Raw genomic sequence first — 25,868 nt, 5'->3', positions numbered from 1 at the left:
ATACTGTTTATTGGAGGCAGTTTTTGCTACACTTAGATGACGTGTCAGTTAGTTCTCAAACTAAACTAGAAATAAGAGTTTCTGTAATGATAAGTTGGACTTTGACAAAAACAAAACATTTGAAATGCTGTTTCCAAAAGCAGGTTAGAGAGAGCTAAAATGTGAAATTGCAGAAGCAGCATTTGTAAAATAAAAAATAGCTTTGATAGAGATGAAGAACAAGTTTCTAACTGCTTCTAAATGTTTACAAGCAGCTTTCAGAGGTTATCGCTGCTGAAAATGGAGCTTCAATATTCTTAAAACATACCAATACATTGGCATACTAAGTTTTAAGAAAATATTTAATTACACTAGCCACAAAAGGTTAAGGTTATTTGGTTTTCTGGTGGAATTTATGGAAAATGCATGAAATCCATGCTGTAGTGATATATCATAAAAGTGGTGTATTTAAGTAGAAGCATGGAATAGTCATTTCGTCATTGCAATTTACTTAAACAAAGACCAGCAGCAGTGGTGGATTCATCACAATAAAAAATGTCAGTGTCTCAATAACTTGCCGTTTGCTCTTGAGCATCAATTAGAGCTTGACCCAAACGTCTCATGCTGTTCACAAGTTAGCTTATTGTCTGCTGAGGCATGGCATCCCGCTCCTCTTGAAAAACGGCCCTCAGGTCATTGAGGTTCTGGGTTATACAGACTTGCTAGCCTTTGCATGGCGACTCAGCTGGTCAGAGGTTTCTCTGGGATTGAAGTCTGGAGAAAGTGCAGGTCACTTCATTTGGGGTACCTCAGTGTTCAGCAGCCGTCCTCTAATGATGAGCCTCGATGAGCCTGCATCGTCATCCATGAAGATGAAATTAAATGATCTGTGCTGTTCATGTAAGGGATCAATGCCTGGATTAATGATGTTATTCAGGTAGTATGGGTTTGACACTGTACCATTCACCAAGTGTGTACCATTCACCAAGTGTGTGGAGGTTTTGTATTGAGTAGACTCACCTGCCTGCACTGTAACAGGCCCATCTGGCGTTCTCCTTGATGTCTCCAACATCACTGGCAGCCGTCATCTCTGCTCAGTGTGAATGGACTTCCATCAGAGCACAGCACTGAGGCTCACTGATCCCTCGTCCACTGTCAGTGCTTGCTGGCCCATGCACAACGATGATGCCTGTATCTGGTGGAGTGGTGAAGCAGGTCGTCTAGCATGACGACCACAACGATGTCAACAGTTTGCAGTGGTGTGATGTGACACTCACCTCCCTCAAATAGGCCTACAGTTGAGTGGCTTTCATCATCTGGTTCCACAGGGAACCTCTCACAACCGTTAGTGAGGGATGTGGCCAAATAACGTCCACTTCTATGCCTTCCTGTGACTCGTCCAGTCTCTCTGTATGTCTGTTCGAACTGCTGATGACTCTCTTTGACACTGTAAGCTCAGTGGCCACTTCTGTACGAGAAAAACCCCGTTTGAAGCCTCTCAGGGTGAGGTACTGTTGATCAACAGTTGGGTGTCATTTTGGACTTACGATGTTGGAATGTGAACAGCATGATGAAGAGAACTGTTTAAATGCCTACTCTAATTGTGCCAGGACATTGATTGTTCAGTTCATGGATCAAACACCTGTTGTGAATTAATTTTTCCATCACACTCTTTGTTGGATAGCACCAAGGTGCGAAAATATTCCTGAAACATTTAACAGTTAAGTTTATCTATAAAGGTTTTAGTGCATTTAAGGTTCATCCTGAAATTTCACCTGGAAGTCAAATATCCCAAACTGTTAATGAGTAATGTATGTTGTGAAGTAATTCTGACCAACATGAATTTTGAGTTTAACCTTTGCATATCCAATCAGGTCGAATTTGTTCAAGGTATGAAGCCAATCATGTTCCTATTTATACTGACAGTGCATGTGTAATTGTGTGTTTGTGCATAATGAGCCTGCAAGGAAACAGACACACATATGGGCAACTGGGCTTGCCATGTCACCACCAGGTCTCCCAGTGACAGATGGTAATGGGTTTAGGGTGAGGCGAGCCTGACAACATCATAACGTCTCCCTATTTAGGTGCGGATGTGTTTGTGTACTTATGTCCTTGTGAGTCCCTGCTGGGTTTGTGGATCTTTGTTAAAGAGCTTTTTTGTTTTTTTGTTGATTTGTTTGTTTTCATATTAGGTCACTATGCATGATTTAGGGTTGGAAAGCAAATAAAATGAATTTATGTTTGTGTGTGTGTTAGAACCTTTGACTGTATATTTGTGAATATGCCTTTGCATGTATGCGCATGCACTTCTTCAATCTGCCCTTATGTAGCAGTGCACATATGCCGTGTGTTTGTGTGCCTGTATATCCTTGCCAGCCCTTGACCACCATGCCAGAGTGCAGTCAAACACCGAGGCGTCTACGACCAGACTACCTGGCAGATTTTACCAGTTGCAGCAGTGCTGATAACTCCTGCTCCTCTTCGGATGAAGAAGACGAGGAGAGGAGAAAAGCAGCAGGTAGAAGAGGTGGAGAAAAGAGAGGAGAGAAGAAAGTTTCCTACGACCTTGGAGAAAGCAAGGACAAGAACACGGCTGAGCGTTCAGGTAGAGCATCAGTACGTGTACATGTGTCAGAGAAAATCTTCATTATAAAAGTCAGAGTGTGAGGGTTTGATGAAGGTTGTTTCCTGCAATCTTCTTTTTTTTTTGAATAGATATTATATTGTATTTTCTTTTTTCATTTTTTTCTTTAAGCTTTTTACCTGAATAAAGTCGTTAGCCTTGTTACTAAAACAAATCTGTGCTCTCTGTCTGTATATCCAGGTGGACTCTATTTAATGGTAATATAGACTTAAGTGTGGAGAGAAGTGACACAGTGAGCCTTAAATGTCTATAATGAGCCAATAAGGAAAGTGGAATTGAGCTTGAGATGTTACAAGTTCATTACATACACTCCTGCCTGGTGTAACTTTCACATTTAAAAGGTTTTCAAATAGTATATTCCCACTTGTAAGCACACATTTCAAACTACACATGAGCGCACGCACGCGCACACACACATGCGCTCAGGCACTCTTTAAATACAAATGTGGAGACTTACTTTGATCAGTCCCTACGGAGCATGCATATATATTCGTATATCTCAGTAGTAGAGGAAGGTAGTTTGTGGTGATCTGAGCAAGCAGAGACTATGTTATGAATGCTCATCAGCCCACTATTTATGTTTGTAATTGATGTAATATAATGCTGAGCAGATCCTTGGAGTTTTAGTAAAACATTCAGAGTACGGTCATAGCTTGGGACCAGGACTGTGTCGGCAGCAAAGTTGTGGACCCACACTCGAAATGCTTGAAGCCCTGGAAGTCACATGAGGAAACAAAGGTGTCCTGACCAGTGCAGTTCCAGTAAATGGACGGTAAGCACAAAGGCTGAGAAGAAGGAATTTGATTCAAAAAAGAAGAAAAAGGGCCACTTTTTGTTGTGTACCTTGGAAACACCTTGGGTTTTAATGTGGAAATATTCAGTTTTAATGCAAGAATGATAAGTCTCAAGCATTTTCTCAAATTCGCATAAGTTGCATGCATCGCCTCATTTTCAGCTCTCAGAAGTGAGAAAAAGAGCACCTTTTATTGCAATCTATGTGCCGACCTTGGAAGGAAAACAAATCTCTGGTTACATTAGAGCTTGCCAATTTCACTTTTTAATAGACAGTGCCATTGCAGGAGCTTTTTCTATTTATCACAAAATATGGGGACAAAGCCATTGGAATGCCAACTTGTGTGTGTGTGTGTGTGTGTGTGTGTGTGTGTGTGTGTGTGTGTGTGTGTGTGTGTGTGTGTGTGTGTGTGTGTGTGTAGACAGCAACCTTGCCAAGCCCCTACTCCATACCAAGCCACCAAAAGGCTGCAACAACTAAGCCCCATAATGCTCTGATTTGGCATCAGTAATACCTCTGAACATTCGGCGGGCATGTGCATACACACAACCAGATAATTACATGTGTGCACACTTGATGTTAGACACATACACTGAGCAAATGGCGAATACACACCAATGTACTGGCTGGTCAACAAGCTGGAGGAGATTCAAAGGTGATCCAGAACATTAGTGTAGGTTTTCTGCCTCACTTTTTGTGTGTGTGTGCTCGATAGACAATGAGCGACTCTTTAATCCACCCCACCTCCAGACAGGACTATTGTTTAGTTTCTTGTTCGGACTACACATGCTGTGTTGGTATCATCAAACACACAGGGCCATTGGGTTAATTTACTAAAGTGTCACTGTGGGGAGTTTTAATGCAGCATTTCCTCTCAAAAGCAATACGAGAGAAAGCTAAAAATCTGACAGACAAGATCCTGACCTTGACAGGGAATCTGAGACAAACTTTGGGAAGAAAAGAAATAAAAGTGCAACAGAGTAATCCTCTCTGTTCTTCCTCATGTCTTCTGTCCTTGCAGGTCGCATGCACTGGAAACCTCCAGTCAAGTCGCTCAAAACCAGCACTGCCCCCTCCGCTTCGCCGACCCTCTCCGGCCCGATCAGACGTTCCATATCGTGCCCTCGCTCCATCTCTTCCCTCTCATCCGCCAATGACGTGCGGGCGCTGTCCACTAGACCTGCAGTTCCCATGGCCACACCCCTCATTAGGCCCAGCTCCGCCACCCTTCGCTCTCATTCACTGAGTCGCAGTGGCTCCTCTCATCGAGTACCTCACAGCAACAGCCTGGGAACCATCCACTCCAATACAGTAGGTTGCTCACAACTCCCCGACACATAAAGTGGGATTTACCTCTTTGCAGCTCAGATTGAGTTACAGAAGCTTTCACTCACAAAAAACCTACTTTCTATAAAACTCGGGCTGTCACATCTGGAGAGTGGCTCATGTTCATGACTACTAGTGAGTTTTAAGAAAACAATCACAAATTGCTTTGCAGTTTGATTGGACGCATAGGCCAAGGAACAAATGTCTTTGTCCTGTCACTACTGTCTTTGCTTAGACATATATTGTACTCCGACCCTGCAAGAGTTTCTTCAGTATTATATAGACCAGTGGTGGCCCTCAATTACGTTTTATGTTGCCATCTGTTACGTTCTGCAGGCCGCCTCTATTCCTTTCACGTTTTTACAAATTAATCTTTGAATCAAGGGAATTTAAATAAAATAGAGCAGAACAAAGATAGTATGACTTTATATCTATATCTATATTTGACTTCATGCAGACATTGTGGTAAAGTAACTCGGAATGTCCTTTCACGTTGTTGTCACATGATTGAAAACACCTAAATAAATGACATGTAATAATCTGTTCTCATTTAGATGCATTTGAAAAAAAAAATCACAGGATGCAAACAGATGGATGGCAGAAGGGTGGGATTAGATGAGGTTCTGCTTCCTCCTACTCCTTTTTGAGCATCTTGAGATTTCACATTGTATTTATATTTTGTTTTTTTTATTATTTTAGAAATAAAAAAAACATTTTAGACAGCAACTTGTGTTTTTTAAAACAGCAAATTTATTATCAACAGTTTGTCAGTTATTCCTAAAGTTATATAACTATTGCACAATACAGTATTAGTTTCCATTAATTCCTCATATGTTAAAAAAGTATGTTTTGTGCTGAATCCAATGTTTTTGCACTGTATTATTGTGTATAATAATTCAGGTATCTTAGGCTTAAAAGTTTCCTTTACATATTTGTGTTTTTAGGGTGACCCACTCATAAATCTGAGGACTAAACAGCAGGAAGCAGAGCTGGTGGGGCAGACCCTCGCAGTACTCACCTCCATGAGGATCAGGTTTCCCGGAAAAACGGAAGAAGAGGCCGAGGCTGTGCTGGATGAGGTGGGTGCAAAATGTCTACCGTACAGTATGTGATTGTGTCTGTTAGTTATTTACAAAGTGTGTGTGTGCGTGCGTGCGTGCGTGCGTGCATGTCGTCTTACATGAAGAAGTGGTTGGCAAATAAAGTTGGTGTGAACAAACAGCACGGGGATCAATCAGAAGTGCCGACACAATGTATTCCCAGAGCTCCTTTGTGGCCAGGTGCGGTCACTTTGCGGCCTAACTAAAAGTGACCTGCCTGCCTCCCTTCACAATAGCCAGTTCATTCTGGCTTGGCTCCCATTGTCTTTCAAATGACCCCAGCGACAACCTGTCGGTCAGTTTGCAGCCATACACAATTCCCTCTGGCTCCCCTGGATTTTTCAGTCTGTTTTTTTTTTTTTCTTTTGTTTTCTTTTTGTTGTGGTAAGATCTCAGCATCATGCTCATGCTCATTTTGGTTTTGCTTGTGCTTTTCCAGTATTAGTTGCTTAAAAGTCTTTTTTAAGCAATAAAAAAATTGATTTATGAAGGTGCTTAAAGTGTCAAACCAGGTTCTTATGTATGTATTTACATGTACTGTTAAAGAAAGTCTCCATTTCCCACATAGCATCTTTTGAAACAATCCATATTGAAATAAAATGTACAGTATAATCTTATTGCTAATCTCTGTAACCATAATTATGTTTCTTTACATCTCTGTTCATTGATGAAAGAGCACCACAAATACTTAATGCTATATTTCCAATGTAAGCAAGGAAAAAAATTAAATTAGAGCTGCAGAGAGGCAGAGACTCACCTTAAAATAATAATAATTGTGAGCAATATAAGAGTGTTGTGAAAGCATTTAACTATTTAAGAGAAACTGCTGTCCTGGGAAGAAAAGGTCTGTTCAGTATCACAACTCATATTGTTGAGACAAGACCGAAGATAACATTATCAAGTCTTTACAATTACGTTTAAGAAAATAAGAAAGCAAAATGCTCAATTGTTAATGCAAATTTATTTATTTATTTATTGATACATGAGATTAAATATTTTGTTTGTACAAAGTTTTAATGTCATTTTTGGTCACAAAGTTTAGATTTCATCTTTATTGGCTTCTTAACTTTGGAAAAATTAGACGCACTCCTGTCACACTGCTGTGTGTTGTGCTTCTACGGACTGTTTTTCATCTTCCTATAGTTTGTGTGTGAAGAGAGTGAGCTAGTAAGGTCTCGATAGCCTTTGCACATTGTCCATTGTTATTATTAAAAAAAAAAAAGAAAGAATATAATTTAATTTGTTCATCTATTATTCATCACCAGAGTAACAGTTTGCAGACCTTTAAGCAGAAAATCATCGACTTTTCTTTATGTGCCACTCTGTTGGGCTGAAATCCGGGCATGAGAGGACAATAACAATATTTTTTAGTAGCTGTGTTTTTATAGCTTTCACCCCCCTCTCAGGTTTCCATCCATTAATTTAGTTTGGTAAAATGTATTTTGCTTACATAATAGAATTGAATACCCAAGAAGTGCTGTCATTCCTAATAACGATCTAACAAATACAGATGTCTCACTAACAAAACTTCAGCTAATAAAATGTGTTTTAATTCATTTCAGTACTAATATATGCCATCTGCAGGCTGAAATCTATTCATAACACCCAAAGCTTGTGCGTGTGTGCGTATGTGTGTGCGTGTGCAAAACATCTGGGTGTGTCAGGGCTCTGAGAGACAATTACCACCACCTGTACTGTTAACTAAGCTTAATGAGAACACCATGGTAACGCAGATGAGCAACTGCACCTGTACTGCTGGATTCTTGCCTCAAGGGAGGAGGAGTGTTCACTTGGCATGAAAACAATCTTTGACATTTTTTTCTTTCTGTGATTCTATGAGTTGAGGCCTAATTGCTCTAATGATGTGTGTGTATCTCAATAATTGCCTCCTTTATCATTCAGTAAAAACCTTGTTTATTGTTGCATTTGGAGCCCTGGAAAAAAAAAAAAAAAAAGGAAATGTATCAAATTCATTTTATTGGGGTTTAATTGAAGATGATTTGTTTATGTATGAAACACGATGTAACAAAGAGCTCGCCAGTGCCACACTAAACACTTTTCCACCTTGTTTGTAATATTTATCCAAGAAAACAAAGCTAAGTAAGCAAGAATCTGAGCAAAGTGTTTCTTGTGTAACTTGTTCAACATATCTGTGTGGGTGCAGGTGTGTGCTTCATAATTCAAATTATTACATTTGCATTGCAGACTGAGTTCAGGTTCATGGTAACTGCAAGGAGTTACATGAGTGGTTAAAGCTGGAATAGATTCACAGCGCTGTCAATGTAATGTCTGTTATGATGAAAATTCAACTGTGCTTGGTTGCATGAGATGCACACGTGAAATTTACACTGGAACTTCCCAAGGGGTGAACTGTTTGCGGGGGATCGAGCACACCACATGCAAGATATGTGCACTGGTGGGGAGATGTAGATTAAGTCAACATGACAACAATAACTGTGCCTGTAGGTACACAGTAATGTTGGCACCAGGAGCAAGTGTATGAGAATATCCTGCACAGCTTTTGAACATAATAAATACCCCAAGGATTTCTCGTACACAGAGACACAAAACACACACATAAACCATCAGGATTTTGTCCTGCAGAACCAAACACCACAACTTTTATGCTAGCATTATTTTTCTGTTATTTCTCAGTAATTAAACCCCCAAATAAAAGGCAGAGAAGCCAATTTCTGTGTAAATGTATGTGACAATTTTATGTCTTTCATATATTATACAAAGGCAAAGAAATATGGCACCATGCTTTGAATATTATGCTTTTATTAGATTACAGAGATACAACACTCTCCACACTAAGGACAAAATAAGCAAAATAATATATTTTAATAATGAGGAAACAGTTTCTTACCTTGCCGATTGTTTTTGCTTTAAACTTTCTTTTGACACATAGAACTTCTCTAAAACACAGACCAATATGTGAAGGCCAAGAACTGATTCAATTAACAGATACAGCACTAAGGCTACAATTTTCATGACTGGGTTGAAGTGTGGCTGAAGGTCCACCAGGATGATGAGAGTGTGAATGTGGGAATGAGATCTAGAAGTTTACCATATGTGCTCCTTATATCTCTGAGACATTCTTGTGGCAATGAACTGCTGAAGGGAAGCACTTAACGTTTGGCTGTTGTCTGGAAAGGCATTCTGTGGCCAGGTCATGACAGGGAGATGAAAAGAAGCACAAAAACTTCATGGAACCTCCATTTAAAAAGTTTCAACAAGTCAAAAGGTGCATTCATTTTTTTTCTAATGGGTGTCTTTTTGGCGCTAGTGTCTCTCGCTTCTTGTTATTGCTGTTTGTGGCAGTAATTCAGCTACATGGTCCAATTACTGCCTGTTAAACAAGGACGGTAAGCCAGAGATTTTATAGTGTATTTTTGGGAAACAAATTAAAGGAAATAACTGTGTGACTTCACATTTGCATTCTTCCTTGCATCTTTATTGCGTATTATTTTGTGGATGTTGATTAAAAAAAAAAAAAAAAGAAAAGAAAAAATTCTGACTTTTCCCCACAGATCCTTGACAACTGGAAATACCATAAACCAAAGGTGGCCTCCTATTGGTTAGTGAAGTTGGATTCAACCAAACAACGTAAAGTGAGTTTCACACTGCTGTCTAGATCACAACATTTCTGAGCTTCAGTTTGACAAACAGCCTTTCAGTCGGGTTCACTGCAGATATTTGGTTACAAGCTGCTGTCATATTTAATCAACCAAACACAATTCAAAGCCTTCCACTAATTATTTGCACATTATGGGTCACTGAGATCACTGATTTTTGCAAGCAACCAAGAATTAGATCATCCTTGTCCATTAATGCACAATGATTAAGCTGATTAAAATTGAGTTTTGTCTTTATGTCAAGAATTTCTCTACAAGTAACAGTGTTAGGTACTCTGCCACCATTGTCACATATATTTAATCTTTTAATCTGTCAATTCCGGACAACTCTGGAAATCTATATAAATTGCTTGCTATATCACATGCTGTCTCAGTCTATGCTGTCACCCTGTACCGAATGGACATTGTTAAAATCAGTGACTATGACAAGCTGTCACCACTCCCACCTATTCCTCTGAAAGCTTTTGAACGACTTTTAAAGCATGAAAACAATCCCCAAAAAAGACTTGAAGAAAAAAACAAAACAAAAATAAGACAAGCATGAAGATCATTACTATGTCAGACAGTGAGAGGCAGAGACACCAAATAGGATGTAAACAAAACAGAAGTGGGGACAAGATGTGAAATGGCATCCAGTGGGCGTGTCATTAATGATGTGATCTCTCAGCCGAGGCTTTCTACACAACTGTGCTCGCCTGTGTGCTGGGCTGTGGTGGCGCGAGCTGATGTTTTATTTGGAGTGGGGCAGCTTAATGAGCAGCAGGCAGAGGTCAGGAACATGGCGCCCACCGCTCTGCCATCTGATTACCATACCAAAACATATCTGTGTGTGTTTACTCATCTATCAGTTTGTTTGAGTGTGGATGCGCGTCTCCGGCTCGCCTCCTATTGCTGTGGGGAAAATCTTGCCCCTGCGCGCCGCGGACACTCACACATGCACACACAGTCTGATGGGCAAATCAGTAATGAGGAGCGAGGAATCAAAGTCAAAAAAGCCACAGTGCTGCTGTCTGAGCGGGGTGAAAAGAGAGAGAAAAGATAGGAAATAAGGTAGTGAGGTGGGAAGAGATAGGAAGATGGAAGGATGGTGCCGCTGTCCATAGACAGCCTGGGAACTTCTGACACCTTATCTCCAAGACTGACGTTGGTGCAGCAATTAGTCCCACACTCTCAACGGTCTGGCCTGATACGTTTTGTCCAACACACACACACACACACACACACACACACACACACACACACACACACACACACACACACACACACACACACACACACACACACACACACACACACACAACACACACACACACACACACACACACACACACACACACACACACACACACACACACACACACACACACACACACACACGCGAAAACAGCTGAATGTCTGTGCATCCAACCCAGCATGAATCTGAGGGCATAAATACAGACCTGTAATGGCTCAAACTCATGTCTGTATGCTCTGATTAAAGTTAGTTTCAGGATGTGTTTGTGCATATATTTTGTGTGTGCATTTGTGTGTACCTACATCATGAATGGATGACTCATGGTCTTTTTAAGGAAAAGAGCAGAGAATCATTCTTTAATGGCATCATAGGAGCAAATACCGAGTTATGTACTTCAAACTGAAAAGCTATCACCTTCTTGTATTCTGCCATTTATTTCTTTCTCGTTCACATTCTTGCTTTAAGTCTGTGCCACTGTCGTCCCTTCCATCTCTCTGTCACTCAGGTATTGGACATTGTACGTACTAATGTGCGCTCGGCGCTGCAGCGAGTCTGGAGGGAACCCGATGTCGAGAGCCTTCACCTCTTTCGGCTATTTAACCGCGTCTTCAACCGAATGCTCTGGAGTCATGGTCAAGGCTTGTGGAACTGCTTCTCAAACACTGGGTAGGCCACGTTCACATATGAATATGAACATCAAAATCTTAGTGTTTTCATCTGAAAAAATTTTCTGAATATTTGATATTCCTATTTCATTGCATAATCTGATACATTTTATTTGGCTGTTTATTTGCAAAGTTAATGTTTGTTTTTTTTTTCTCTTAAGCCATCCATTTTGAGTTGCTCACTCAATATGTTCTTCTATCTTGAAATACCATTCTCATACTTCAGATAGATTGTGGTCTTACTCGTTAAACAGTGCCATTACTACTTAGTTTAAAAAAACCACAGTTTTAATGGAAACAAACAAACGATTAAAAACTATTGGTGGCAGCTGCCATAGAAATGGATTCATAAATAGTTACGTAACCAAGCTTGAAAAAGAAAGGTCGAGCCGTTATTTTTTTAACCTTTGGGAAAACTGGCTGTAAGATTTTGAGTGTTATTCCAAAAAGGCATAACAGCATATTTTATTTCTCCACAGATGCTTTTTGTTGAGTTTATTTTCCATTAAAATCCATTCCTCTATGAAAAAAATTATTCTATGATTGTGTTTTAATGGATTTAGACTTGATCAGATTTCAATTAAGCTGCTTTGTAAAATTAACCGTTTCATATAAACACTTATCACAACACATTTAAAATGAAAAGAGACAAAGTATGAAGCATTCCTCATTTAAGGGAAACATTGTTACACTTGGATTGTTGTACTCTTTTTTTTTAAATTAAAAAGTAAGAACTTCACAACCTTGGCAAGATACAAAGCGGTGAGATATTTCCATGTTACTGCTTGATTTCGATACAGGTATATCCTTCGTTCCAGTGTATAAAAGGGCTGCAATCCAGATTTGACTGAAATTTTCAGTTGCCAATCATAATATATGTGTATTACATGCCCTAGTTCAAACCAATATTCAAGCTGTGTCTTGAGGAATTTGACATGATTTTGCAAGAAAGATAAATTTGTGTGTAATAAAAAAAAAAAAAAAAAAGGAATTAATTATTCAATTTATCTAATTGATTTTAAATAACTTTTGTAGGTTGTAAAATTACTGGAGCTTTCTGATACACATGAAACATGTGCTGTAATTTACATAAACACTGAGAGATCAATTTGAAAAAAAAAAAATCCATTTTATTTTATGAAGCCCAATGTAACTCGTGTAAATTAGCTTTTAAATTGATAATCTTTCTGAAAATTTATTTTTTTAAAATTGGAATAATAATTAAGTCATGTGAGAGTCAATAATGAAAAAAATGTTTTACAAGCTTTAAAGAGCACCAAGACAATAAAAATCACTGATCATGACTGACTGAATGAATCAAGATGTTCATAGAAAGTTTAATCTTTAGAATCAACACTTCAGGTCCATTACTATTTCGTTCATTGCAAAAAATCTTCATCTCCATAACTAGAAGTTCATGCACCTTGTAATTTCCCTATGTCCTTAAGCCTTCCTGTTCACCTCCATATAGAGGCTTCAGTGAAAGTAGCTACAATTTGTCATTTTCATTCAGTATGACTGTGGAAGAAATGGAAGCTGAATGAAAAAGAATGACTGACAGACCAACCAGACCTCACTGCACTTTTACTGAAAGCTCCTAGGCATGAAAGAAACATGTTACTCTGTGGAGACAGGGTGCAAATTTAATCAGGGCTTTTTCACAGGTGGGAGTAAGAAAAAGGAGAAAGGTAAGAGAAGGTAAAGGAAGGTCTCTTAGTTCTTTTACTTCAGGTTGTCATCTGATATTCTGAAATTTTATTATGGGTTCGTTTTCTTCTTCTTTTTTATGTGTTGTTTTTTGTACTCTTGGAAGTGGCCTTCTCACAGGATGATTCACTGCTGTTCACTTCGTCATGTTACCAAGACACATGCTACACTGAACCGCTTACAACCAGAGCTTCACCTTAACTGTCTGAAAGATACACAAAGCCCTCTTACTAATACGTACAATAATCCATGAAGATGCACATTAGCTGTCTTGAGCATAGATATATTTGTTAACACACACTTATGTGACAAAGACATGCAAACAGCTGCCGGAGCTTTCAGTTCCTTCAGTGATGAAGGTGTGAGCATATCAAATATCCCCCTTCCTCTTTTCTGTGTAGTTGAGTAGCTCAGTGGCCGTGTTCCCCTTGACACAGAAGGGCTCAGAGTGTAACTTCAGTCGTTACTCCACCCCCACAATGCTCCTTCGTCTACAATGTAGGCGGCAAGGCAATGAAGAGGTGGTGTTGAAGGGAATAAAAATTATGATACAGGTGAGAAAATGAAGAAAATAGTGACAGAGTGAAATTCTGAGTACATGATTGAAGAAATAAGGTCCCCGTTTCCACCTGGCATTAGAATGCGTCCCAGGTGATCCGAACACGTGTGGCGAGGCCAGACGCTGTAGTGTTTCTTCTTACCTGTATCATGCGTACCAGCAAGCCACTTCAGATCAGAACCCAGTAGCCCCTTAACTTTGTACATGATGAGTGGATTGATTAAGTTCGCGCCCCCCGCCCCCCCCAAAAAAAAAAAAACAAAAACCAAAAAAAAAAAACGAAAGTTAACTCTGCTACCAAGTGATAATAAGCTAACAATGCATGTGCTTCATTTTCTAGAAAGAGCAGATAAACAACCTGGAGCACTGGAAATAACATTATAAATTAATGATATAAAATTAAACCAACCAGCTACTTTTTATGATGACTGTTCGGGGCCAGTTTTATATGGTCCATTGCTATCTGCTTATATATTCTAATTTCAGATTTCATTGAGACAAAACACTCAAAGAAATGACAGTCCGAACATAAAACACATAAAACATAACAGCTGCCAGTTTAAAAAAAAAAAAAGAAAGGTGTAAACATGTGAAAACAAATATAGATGTTAATATGGTAGTTAACCAAACATGGGGCTGAACAAGGATGGCCGAAAAGCAAAGAGACCCACGTGACTGTGAGAGTAAGACAGCGAGGGAAAGTAAGAACAGCATAGACTAAAATAAAATGGCCTCTCACTTGGCGCACTGTCTGGTTTATAACGCCACTTCTAACACTCAGAATGTTGACTGAATTTACCACCAGCTCCTTTGCGTATGACATACTTTCTGGCTACGCCGCCATCCAGAATCGCATTCAAGACACATGTTGTTCCTACTACCAAACATATGTGATCACATGCGAGACCACCTCGGAAGTGGTTTGAATAAATATGTATAAATACGTATGGGTGCCTGTTCCCACTTATCCTTAGGGCCTGTCACTTGTGCTCGGATCACCAGAGATGCATCTTTGGAGGAGACTTGGCCTAAGACAGGCAGACAGGGTGGCGTGTGGAGGAATAGTGGCCACAAGGATTAGCCTGTGCTGAGCCTCAGCTACCCCAGCATGCTGCACCCCATGCAGCCTTTGTCTGATCACAGCCTGCCTTAGATGATCCAGCAAGCTTGCTTTTCTATTGTTAAGCTCCATCCTGCGGCAGGCCATAGCCTCAACATGGTTGAACCCAACAGGGGGCCCTGGAGTCATGCAGAGACAGTAAAGCAGTGCACCTCGAACAGCACACTCTAAATCCGAGTGAAGCCCCCTCCCCACTCCTCTCTGTTTCTTGTTTGATATTTTATCTAAGGGACTTAACAACAATCAAACGGCCTTGCAGCTATTGTGCAAGATGAATTCAACAGGCTTTGAAAACGACTTAGAGGAAAAGAATGGAAACAGTTTTGAGCCCTTTCAGAGGCACCTCCCACCTCCCAAGAAGTGAAAGGGGTAGACATCAAAAGTACCCCCTGGAGTTGTGTGTCTCAGTTGTTGAAGCTCTCTCAGTCAGAGGTATGTCCAGGGTTGTAAAAGGGGTTAACTGCACTTGGATTTCTTTCATCCTTCCTTTCTGTGTCTGTCTGTCTTCCTGTATGTACATACAGGAGGGCATGCATACAAATCTCTGTGGCTATAAAGATATAATGTAGATATAAAGACCACAAATTTATTTAGGTGGTCATCTTGCTTTACATAATATACATGAAATTACTCTCAATGCCTGGGTGAAATGTGTATCTTCTGTTAATTTATTTTTGCATATATGTACAGCAAAGTATGTAAACAGTGTTCAAAAGGTATAACGACAACATGCAATGCTTTTGTAGGTGATATAACAGTTATAATTGCAGGCCAGGAGTGAACTATAATAAACTGAAAAAAAGAAAATTGGCCTAACGTGCTACGTATTTGTAGTTTTTCCTTTTGAATGCCAATGTATGTATTTTTTTACTTTTGTAAATATATTACAGCTTAAAATAATATTATCCTTGAAAGTGTTGGTTGCTTTAATTCTTATGTTATCATGTGTGCACCTCCAGTGTGCATAGATTTACATTCTGTCTGCTCAACAGTTCATCGTGGGAGACCATCTTCAGCAAGAGCAGTGAGGTGGTCTCTCCCCAAGAGCTGCAGTGCTGCCGCCGGCTGGTCCAGCTGTGCCGAGACTGTCTGTTGGTCGTCTACAAGTTTGTCTTCGAGTCCCGTGGCTCTTTGACCGGACTCAGCCCCGATTGGGATGACACAAGGTGAGAGAGACTCACAACTCTTACATACTTCCTGACTGTGTGCTTTACTTTCAAAGAATCTTTTAACTTCCCTTCTGCAAAGGTTTAGGGATAGTACATTAGAGAAAATGAATATTATTCAAGGTAGCAGTTCCACAGTCTAGTAGTCCCAGGTTGAGGCTATGAAGTTAGAGCTGCTGCGTATGATGTTGAGCTTCAGCTCAGCAAAGAGTCTTAATTAAAATACCTGAAAACCAGATAGGGTTTAAAAAAAAAAAAAAAACCTCAAACTTAGTGGATAATTTCACAGTGACTTTTTATGTCTTTGGCAGCGTACTTCAGTAGATCCAATGAATTATATTAATAATGTTCATAATCTTAACCCATTTCATTGATACCTTTTGGAGAAATTATTGTTATACATTTAACATATTCTATCCGTAGTTAACCTTAACTACATGTAGTAACACCTGCGAATATCCAAGCACAAGCTCACTTCTCTAACTTCTAATCAACCACTGTGTGAAGCAGTATTAAAACACCACAAAAGATATTTATAATACTACACATTTGTGACATTAACTGAGTAGAAAAAGAGAGCATATTCAGATATTTCTTTTCGTGACTTTCTGTGGTATTATGGATCAGGGTGAAACTAAACGAAGGTGTTTTAATGCAGTTTGAGCCCCAGATTAACACCCAACGATAGACTCCCTTTGGAATGAAAACATTGTAATAAAAAAGTACTGAGAGAGTGCATCATGCAGACAAGAAAACATTGATTTGGAATTTCTAAAGCTATCATCATTGAACCTCCCAGAGGAAACATTTCCTCACTCCCCTCCATGGAGCCTCTGAGCCATCATCTTCATCACAAAGCCCCTGATAAAACAAGCAAGCAGAAATCAGCATCATTCTATTTTTAAGACTGATCCCCGTAGGAGACAGCAGCTCAGGTTCAAAATGAGTGAACTTTTAAATCACATATGCTTTGGGCTGGCAGACAGGGAGAAAGCTGGGCTGGGAGCTGGAGAGAGGGAGTATGCTGTTAACAGGAAATAATGGCCCACAGATTAGCGCTCAGGTTAGCCCAGGGCCCCTCGAGGCCTGCTTAATTCAATTAGAGCCAAGATGAGCCTGTGCAGCAAATGACCTTACAGAGAGAGAGAGAGAGAGAGAGAGAGAGAGAGAGAGAGAGAGAGAGAGAGAGAGAGAGATTCTTTTTTCCTGGGGCCTTGCTTTACATGATTCATAACTCTTGTGCATATATAACAAGCTATCACTGTGCACACACTATATAAAACCCTCAACTGTTAAAAAAAAAAGAAAAGAAAAGAAAAAAGCATGCAGCCTTTTTGTACAGTTGAAAAACTATGTAGCTTTCTATTATTTGTTCTGGTATTCCCTCTTTGAAACAATTTTTTTAAGAACATGAACTTCATCAGTCAACTTAAAGTATGCGAAATTTGACCATAGCTGGATTCCAAAGCGTTGTCTTGCAGAGTATGGTACACAGGTGTATCCATATATTTGCAGTAGGTGTCCTTCAGAGTCCATTTTAGCATGCATTGGTCTGTCTCTCCTTATTTATTCTGTGTTTATATATGTTTGTGTAAAAAAGCTTACCATTTGCTGCTGGACAGACCTCTACCCATGGCTCCACTCCTGCTGCTGCCGCTGCCGCTTCTTCTTCCTCCTCTTCCTCCGTCTCTTCGCCCCTCGATGCAGGTCTCTGCTTGGTTTAGTTCTGCTAAACCCCCCCATTTTTCCAGCACAGTCCCTACTCACTGCTTCCTGCTGATCCCACCACCTCAAAGCTCTGAAACAGGCTCGGTCCCTCCTGCCCTAAAGATGGTTGCTTTGGCTGCAAACCTAACAGTCTATCATGCCTTCCTCTCCTTTCCCTCACTAACACTCAAATGAGCAAAGTCTGGATTGACCAATAAGCCATGAGACTGCGTTTCAATTATCATGTTAGTCGAACCTGCAAACAGTATGTTCGGTGGGAAAGAGACAGGAGAAGGAGGAACATTCAGACTGTTTGGAGCCCTGTTGGTCATCACTGCAACCATCGTGCCAGCTTGCTGTACATCACAGGCCAATCATCCTGCTGTTACATGCTTAATTATGCCTTTCACTCAACACTTTTATCAAAGCATCTCACTCTGAGTGCATTTTCAGTATGAGTGGCCTCAGTGGGAACTGAGCACCTCACCTGCACCGCATCAGTGCCATGATCAACCTAAGCACTACTCTCTTCTTGTCACAAGAAGACAGAAAATGGCTCGACTCACGTCGTTCGGTTTGAAGTTTCACAGCACAAGTGGTTCGCATCTCTCCGTCAAGGCATGCTGAGGACAGTTGCAACCCACTACCACTTTTAGATAACGGAGAAGTGATTACGATTATTTTCCATTTGATGTATGAGTTGACAGGGAAAATTGTGTGTGTGTGTGTGTGTGTGTGTGTGTGTGTGTGTGTGTGTGTGTGTGTGTGAGAGAGGGGCATGCATGCATCTGCTGTGTCACTGTTATGTGACAACCATCCATCTCTCTTCACACTCTGCTAACCTCAAACTTAATACAACTCTTAATACCACGTGTGTTTGAAGAATACGCTGAGGTTTTTTTTTTTTTTTCCAAAACCATTCTAACACAGTATTCACCTGTTCCTATGAACAACTGGTCACTTTGTTTGCTGTCTGTTTTTATCTCCAATACTTCTAATGAAAACTATGACATAAAAAAAAAAAATTCCACCGTCCTGAATAGAAATGGTTCATATTACGTCGCTCTGAAGTCACTAAAGTTTTGGTCAAGTGACTGAAGGACTGTTTTTAACACAGGCTCAGTAACTTTGCACACTTTATTCTCTATCAGGAAATATGCCTGGATTGAAACAATTTAAATTCAGTTTTATTTTAGAGCATCAAACACAACACAGTAATCTTAAGGTACTTTTATAGATAAAAACTCAACAATTCCACATGGGCAAGCATAACAGATGGTGGACAGGAAAACCTCCTTTAACAGGAAGAACCCTGCAGAACCAGGTTCAGGGGTGGAGACTTTGTGCTGTGCTGGATTTAGTTAGATGATGGAGAGAAAATGTAAGGGAAAAATAACAATAACCACTTAAAAGTGGATACATGGGACCACACAGTTTTACATAAGGCAGTTTACCATAAATTTGAGGTGTTACGAAGAAAAGCTGTGTGAAAGAGGCAACAGCACTTGATCAAATTGAGTTGGATGAATAATTGTATGTACCTCAGTGCAATGTAACAGTTGTGCTGTTTAAAATAAACCCAGACCTCAATGGTTAAGATAAGCTCTTAGAACTAAATGTGTATCCGTCAAAAATTTTAATTGCTCACAAAACTTATTTTCTGCATTCAAAACAAGTGTGGGGAGAACAAGTTTGACAATAGGCTGACTGGAAATATATGAGTGTTGGGATTGTTAAGGGGAAAAGAAAAATCGAAGACAACGCCAGCACAGTTGGCAGACGAGGAGGAGGAGGATGTACGCGAGCAAAGTGACCAGAGCGCAGCTGGTTAAATGGAGCATGCTGAAACCCTAAAGGCTATGGCCAACAGTGGTAGCGATATAAAAGACCTTTCACAAGAACTCCACAATGAACTAAAAACCTTTAAAGATGATGTCAAAAAGAGAGGTGAAGGAAGAAATGGACATCCCCCAACAAGACATAGACCGCAAACTGACAGAAAACCATAAGGCGATTGAGACACGTATGAACAGCATAGCCGAAGCCCACACTTGAATAGTGGAACTGGAGGAAGATAACACCAAGACCAGCGAACTGCTCCTGAAAGTGACCCGACAGACACGTCTGATACAGGACAAAATCACAGACTTGGAGGCAAGATCGGATTTTCGGTTTTCTCTGAATGAGCAGAAGGAAATTCAATCGTGGAATTTGTGGATCGACCGCTTGAAAAGGAGCTGGCGCTACCGGATGGAACCAATCTTCACATCCAATGTGCACACAGAGCACTGACACACTGGCCGAGTCCCACTGGAGCTCCCAGACAAGTGGTGGTGAAGTTCTCCTGGTATGAAACGAGAGAGATGATCTTAAAGAAAGTTTGGCAGAACAAGGGGATACAGGTGGATTCACCGAAAATTCAGTTTGATCACGATTACCTGATTGAGATCGTAGAGAAACGCACGGCACAAAGAAAGTGTTTATAGAGATGGGGACACTTTTCAAACTCCGTTCACAAAGATGGAGATCCACTGGACAGACGGAGCGAGGAGCTACAATGACGTGAAAGAGGGACGTGAACGCAAGGGAGCTGACTGTCAAGGCACTGAGTGAGGAGGCAGCGGGAGCCGGGGGCTATACACGGCCAACACCAGGCTGGCAATGAGAGGGGTGTGGTTGGAAGACGCGGCAGAGCAGGCCAAATAAACACTATGGGATTTCCAACAGAGGGCTGACATCGAAAGCCCTTCAGAGGAGCACCAGGAGGTAGTATGGCGAATAGAGATTACCAACGATAAAATAAGAGAAAGGAATTTAAAAAAAATGCCCTTTTGATCAGTGTGAATATGATTTGAGGTAATATTTTCAAAATATAACTCTGCTGCCTTGTCTACAGATATAAAAAGACAGTTTATTGAAAGAAATCTTGAGATGCTATCCCCGGCAGTGAGAGGACAAGTTGGCCGGGTTGGACATGTCTTGACAACATACATCGTCTTTCAACAGTGGTTCAGTATCCAGTCAGGGGCCCTGGAAGGAAAGGACAGCCTGTCTACCCACCAGTTGGGGGAAAAGGCCAATGAATCCTCTACTAGGAGGATTTGTTTGGTTCTAGATGTTGTTCATATAATTTATATACTGTTCTGTGGTTTGCTGCGGAGAACATGCACAGCCTTTAACTCAGCAGAATGATCGATGACAGTCTGAAAATACCGCCGCTTAATATAAACGGTTTGAATTCACCTTGTAAAGAGAGGAAAGGCCATGGCAGAACCTGTCTTCGACAAAGCTTTTGATGGATACATAATCTCCAGTTATAATAGCCACAGATCTTGATGTTTTAATGCTTTCACTTATATGGTGGTTTTCCACCACTTGAACGGTCTCTAAAGTGCTTTACACCGTTAATCACATTCATCTATCCACATACGCACAGAAAACGTGGAGGTGGCTGCCATGCGAGGTGCTCAATCCATCTATTGAGAGCAATTTTGGGTTTCAGTGTCTTCTTCAAGGACACTTGGACATGTGGACAAAGAGAGATAGGTAATCGAACTTATTATCCTGATTGAGAGACGACAACTCAACCGACTGAGTCTCAGTGGCCCCAATTTAATGTGAAATGTTGTTAAATAAGTATTATGGCCATATGATTGTGGAGATAGCCAAGTCTTTACTTTATGCTCTATAATGTAAAACATTTTCTCTGAGGCTTTAAGCACAAACACTTTATAGGAAAGGACAAGATAAAATGTATTACATATAATCTGTTTCAGCTTTTGTGTTTCAGTATTGTAGAATGTTTGGCTCTGAGCCCAGTTTTTATAGCGCCTAGACTCTCGCAGCCACTGAAACCAGAAATACTAAAAAGATCATTTGGCTCTGTTCAGTTTGAAACACTCACACTGCATATACACACATTCATAGCCCATAAAGTGGCACAGCTTTTTGACCCGTATTAAACTCAAACTATTAGCTTGGGTCTGCAGAGTCTCATTGTTGACCACACCTGTTTGCTCCCGTTCAAGCATTCTTCCTCTGTGAAGTGCCCTGATCAGTTGTGTCAACAGCCTTTGGTTTGTGTGGGAAGATGAGAATAAGTCACCAAATAGCCCTGCTAATGACTTTCCTGTTAAGTGTGGAATAAGCCTGTCAATATCCAAAGACAATTTTCCCATGATGACAAAAGTTTCAGATTCTATTAACTTTGATTCGTCTGAAAAGTGTGGCAAGTAATTAGGGTTAATTGGGGTTGTTGAGCTGAATGTGGGCTGCAGATAACCTTCAAGCCTCTCTCTGCCTCTTGGTTTGTGATTGCGTCAGCGATCACGGCACTCTCCTTCACCACCTTTAGTCATGGTGTTTTGCTTTCCCTGGCCTCCTCTTAATGCGCCGTGGCAGTCACATCTCAACGGACATGGCAAAATTGCTGTTGAGGGCCTGTCAGGAGGAACAGTGGTAGATTGTAGCTTTGCATGTATGGACTGGAGCACAGAGTATCTGTCTGCCTCCCTGTCAACTGATGTATTGAAGTAAAGCACAAGTGCATGAACAATCCTCCCTCTGGCTTTCATGCATGCACGTTCTTACGAAGACCTTCTTCATGATCAAAAGGAGGACGAACCTGGAAGATGCAGAATGAGGGTCCAATTAAATATAGCCTGGAGAGACAGCAGCTGCTTGGACATGAGAAGCCCCCTCTCAATCCCACCCCTCGCCACAACCACCACAGCGATTCTTTTTATGAGCTGAATATTCTCAAAGTGAATAGCAGAGGAGCTCTGAAGAACACACTCAGCCCCAATGGATGTTCAATATTTGATTTTCTTTTTCTTTTCTTTTTTTTTCCTCTTCTGCCATTTCCATACCTAGGCTCTGCTTTTCTAGTGAAAATCTTATAAAATGTAGGTGGAAAACCACACCACAAATCCATGGGTAGAATCCCAGTGGATAACACATGAATCTCATCGAAGAGCTTAGGGTAAAAAAAGAAGAAGAAAAAAACACACAAGACATGCAGAAATGAATTCAACGGTGGCATAAAAAACACTGCACGAAACTACTAAATTTCCTTTCTAAGACAGCAGTGTGAGCTGCCTAATGGACACAAATGTAAAAGATTGAGGCCAAAGCGTTATTCTGCCCTCCTCTCTGGAGTAGAGAACTTTAAGGAGTGTAGGACTGAGCCCACTATTCACCCAGTCCAGTCACAGAAGATGATGTGCTGCAGGGATACCTGCGGCCCACTTGAAGCTTTTTCAAGGACACTCTCATTGGGCTAAATCAAGTTAATTTAAATCCTTCCTAACTCTCCTGGGTCTCGGGCTGTGTTGAAATGGATGCCCTCAGCGACATGCCTTTTTTTTTTTTTCCTTTTTGGTTGACTTCAGAACAAGCCGCTCAGCTAATTTGTCCAAGAGCTATTTCACAAGGAATGAGGGTTGTCAGAGGAAAAAGTGTGCTATCTCCGCACTGGCTAAGAAGAAGATATTATGTCTTCACTTTGTAATTGTCAGCCCCAGTGGCTCCCTTTTGATTAGATTGTCACATCCTAAACGTGTCCACAGGGAGTACTTCTTTTGACCATTGTACTTGTTGAACTAAAATGTGTGTGTGTGTGTGTGTGTGTGTGTGTGTGTGTGTGTGTGTGTGTGTGTTGTGTGGAAGTGTGTATATATATATATATATATATATATATATATATATATATATATGTCCAGAGTCAAACCAGAGTGTCATACACTCTATGATATCAAAATCTGACAAATATGATGGAAAAAAAAGGGTAAATATAAATTAAATCGCTTTTGCAACTGGAGCTCAAACTTCCCGTCTCATGTTTCCTGAACTGAATTCCGACATCTGCATAACTCTCAGTTTAACCCTGTCCAGGATCTGATCATCTCATCTGACATGGCTCTGACCACCATATCTGACTCATTTACAGTAACTAAGGAAGATGGGAGCAGGGTTCAGCCCCTCCTTGACTCTATCTCACCCTGACACTGGTCTCATTCTCAGGTACTGGAACGCTGTTAGCAGGAGCTGCCTCACTGCTCTGTCTCGGTGGAAGGTGTCATAGAAAAGTCTTAGAAAGGTTCTGACGTCTATGGCGCGGATTGATAGGTGAGGATTTTCTGTTCATGATACCACAAATGTGAGGGTCAAAGTTTAATACTCTAGATATGGAAATGCAGAGAACTTGTGCTGCTGCTGGTGTAGGTATTAAGATTTATTACAGTATCAGGGGATACATGACTACCTCATATATAATTATATTGACAGAAATCTCGACACGGAAACTATGCATCTGACTTTTTTTTATGTGTGGTATGAGCCATACAGTGAAAAACTAAATTAAATACTCACCTCACGGATTAAGCGATATTCTCTAAATAGTTACTCTTGTCAAATTTCTAAACAAAACCACAGATATTTGCTATTCCCAGAAAATATATAACAAAAGTTTTTGGGTTGATTTTGGACTCTTGGTCATGAAACATGAATGTCTGAATGTCACCCCTTAATGTTTTTGAAGCAAGGGCTTAAAGCATGGTGGGTTTTCACTGTATCTTCTTCTTTCTTTCTGTATTCTCCAACTATTGGATGCCACACCAAATAGTTTCATCACATTATATTTTTGCAGGGCGTCCACTCCCCTTCAAAACCAGCATGTTATATACAAACCATTAAATGGTCAATATTGTCAGTGATTGGTCATTACAGCCCTTCACAAAATAGGCCATGTTGTATTCATCTCACATTTTCTTCCCTGCACTTTTCCTGCCATTTTCTTATTTCTAATACCTTGAAATCACCAGACCATTATTAAAGTTGTAATATGCTAATGGAGATGGCAATAAAGGGTAGAATCAATATATGAAAATAGGGCAGCTCACCGTCTCAGTGCCCGCTAAGGCACCCCGACCTCTAAATTGTGACCTTTGCATGACTAATCCTCTCATTATGTTCATCCGTTCCCCCTAATCCCTCCATCCCTCGGTCTTGTCCGTCTGTCCAGGTATCTGCTGCCAGTGACCTCCCAGTTCATCATGAAGTGGCCTTCGTCCAGCTTTGGCCGCATCTCGTCGGCCGTGCCACGCTCCCGCAGCCTTTTTGCCGCTAGGATGGGCCACTTCTGAGGTCACAGTGGCAACCCTTGCTTCTGACACCTCGCCTTTTGACCTCAACCTCCCACGATTGACTCCCTCCTCGCCAAACCCAGATTTGTGCAATCCCATCTTGGACCTGAACACAGAGCAGCTCTGGACGCCGGGTGGGGCCTCACACTACAATTCAGTCTCCTTGTGGAAGAATAGAACCAAGCAAGGCTGGATGACTTTGGATAAATAAAAGGGCGTTTCTCAGCTTGGCTTAGTTCAGCCCTGCTCAGACCAGCAGACCAGAGGTATCCTCACCCCGTCTTTTACCCCAGTGAACAAGACAATGATTCTTTTCATTGTAACTGCTGTATTATACTCACTGTACAGTTTCAAGTCATGGTACTGTAAAAGGAAAGAATAACAAATACTAAACAATGCAAGGTTTATTTCTTTATTTCTTATTGTATGTATTTATTTGTTTTTGTTAGTTATTCCGGGAATGCAATGAACGCTGATGCAGTATGCTGGTATGGATTAGTATCAACAAAGCCACCCTTCATTTACAAACTAAAATTGGATGTAATATTGCCTTTTTTTGCTGTCTGCAATAAGTCATTTTATTAAGTAAGTAAAAATAAATTTAAAGTTTTTTAATGACCATTTCATGTTGTAGTTTTTGTAGTTTTGTGTAAACGCCAGAAAAGTGGAGCACGGACCACTCTTGAATGATGATGCTGTGTGCGTCAATTGTGTGAGGAACTATTAGGCAACACAATGTTTAGAATGTCAGTGTAGAAAAAGACAAGTGTCTTAGAGGAGGAGCTGACTTGATGCCACATCTAAAGCCCATTCTACACCGGATGCGTTGCGTGTTCGTTGCAGCTCCGTCATGTCACGCTGGAGTTGCCACACGGAATATCCCCCATTGGAATTAACAGCTGTTTTTTCACTGGATGCGGTTTACTTGCTGCATGCTGCAACTGAGCGGCAGCGAGTCTATTTTCTCTGCATGCTGCAGCCAACATGCACGGTAGTGGAGGAAGAATATATGCTTAAACAAATAAAATGCAGCCTGAGGTCCTTGATCTACATCGTTAAAACACGGACTACTATCCAAGTGTTCC

General features: G+C 40.7%; 1 protein-coding gene across 5 annotated transcripts in view; it reads left to right on the top strand.

The window, feature by feature from the left end:
- ttll7 (tubulin tyrosine ligase-like family, member 7) overlaps window positions 1-25,581 on the top strand; it is an 83,161-nt gene extending 57,580 nt beyond the window's left edge. The window contains exons 15-23 of one of the 5 annotated variants that reach the window (XM_030082610.1): window positions 2,359-2,587; window positions 4,441-4,730; window positions 5,690-5,824; window positions 9,379-9,459; window positions 11,223-11,383; window positions 15,761-15,934; window positions 17,535-17,641; window positions 23,663-23,767; window positions 24,663-24,750. In XM_030082610.1, the coding sequence (XP_029938470.1) occupies window positions 2,359-2,587; window positions 4,441-4,730; window positions 5,690-5,824; window positions 9,379-9,459; window positions 11,223-11,383; window positions 15,761-15,934; window positions 17,535-17,641; window positions 23,663-23,745 (1,260 nt within the window). In that variant the 3' untranslated portion in view covers window positions 23,746-23,767; window positions 24,663-24,750. Of the gene's footprint in view, window positions 1-2,358; window positions 2,588-4,440; window positions 4,731-5,689; window positions 5,825-9,378; window positions 9,460-11,222; window positions 11,384-15,760; window positions 15,935-17,534; window positions 17,642-23,662; window positions 23,768-24,662 lie in introns of all 5 variants that reach the window. The other 4 variants (XM_030082611.1, XM_030082614.1, XM_030082615.1 and 1 more) reach the window with 4 other exon arrangements.
- The last annotated feature ends 287 nt before the right edge of the window (window positions 25,582-25,868 follow it).

Source organism: Salarias fasciatus, chromosome 23 (genome assembly GCF_902148845.1).
Source record: "Salarias fasciatus chromosome 23, fSalaFa1.1, whole genome shotgun sequence".
Classification (NCBI taxonomy): Eukaryota; Metazoa; Chordata; class Actinopteri; order Blenniiformes; family Blenniidae; genus Salarias; species Salarias fasciatus.
This window is presented reverse-complemented; position numbering and strand designations above follow the sequence as displayed.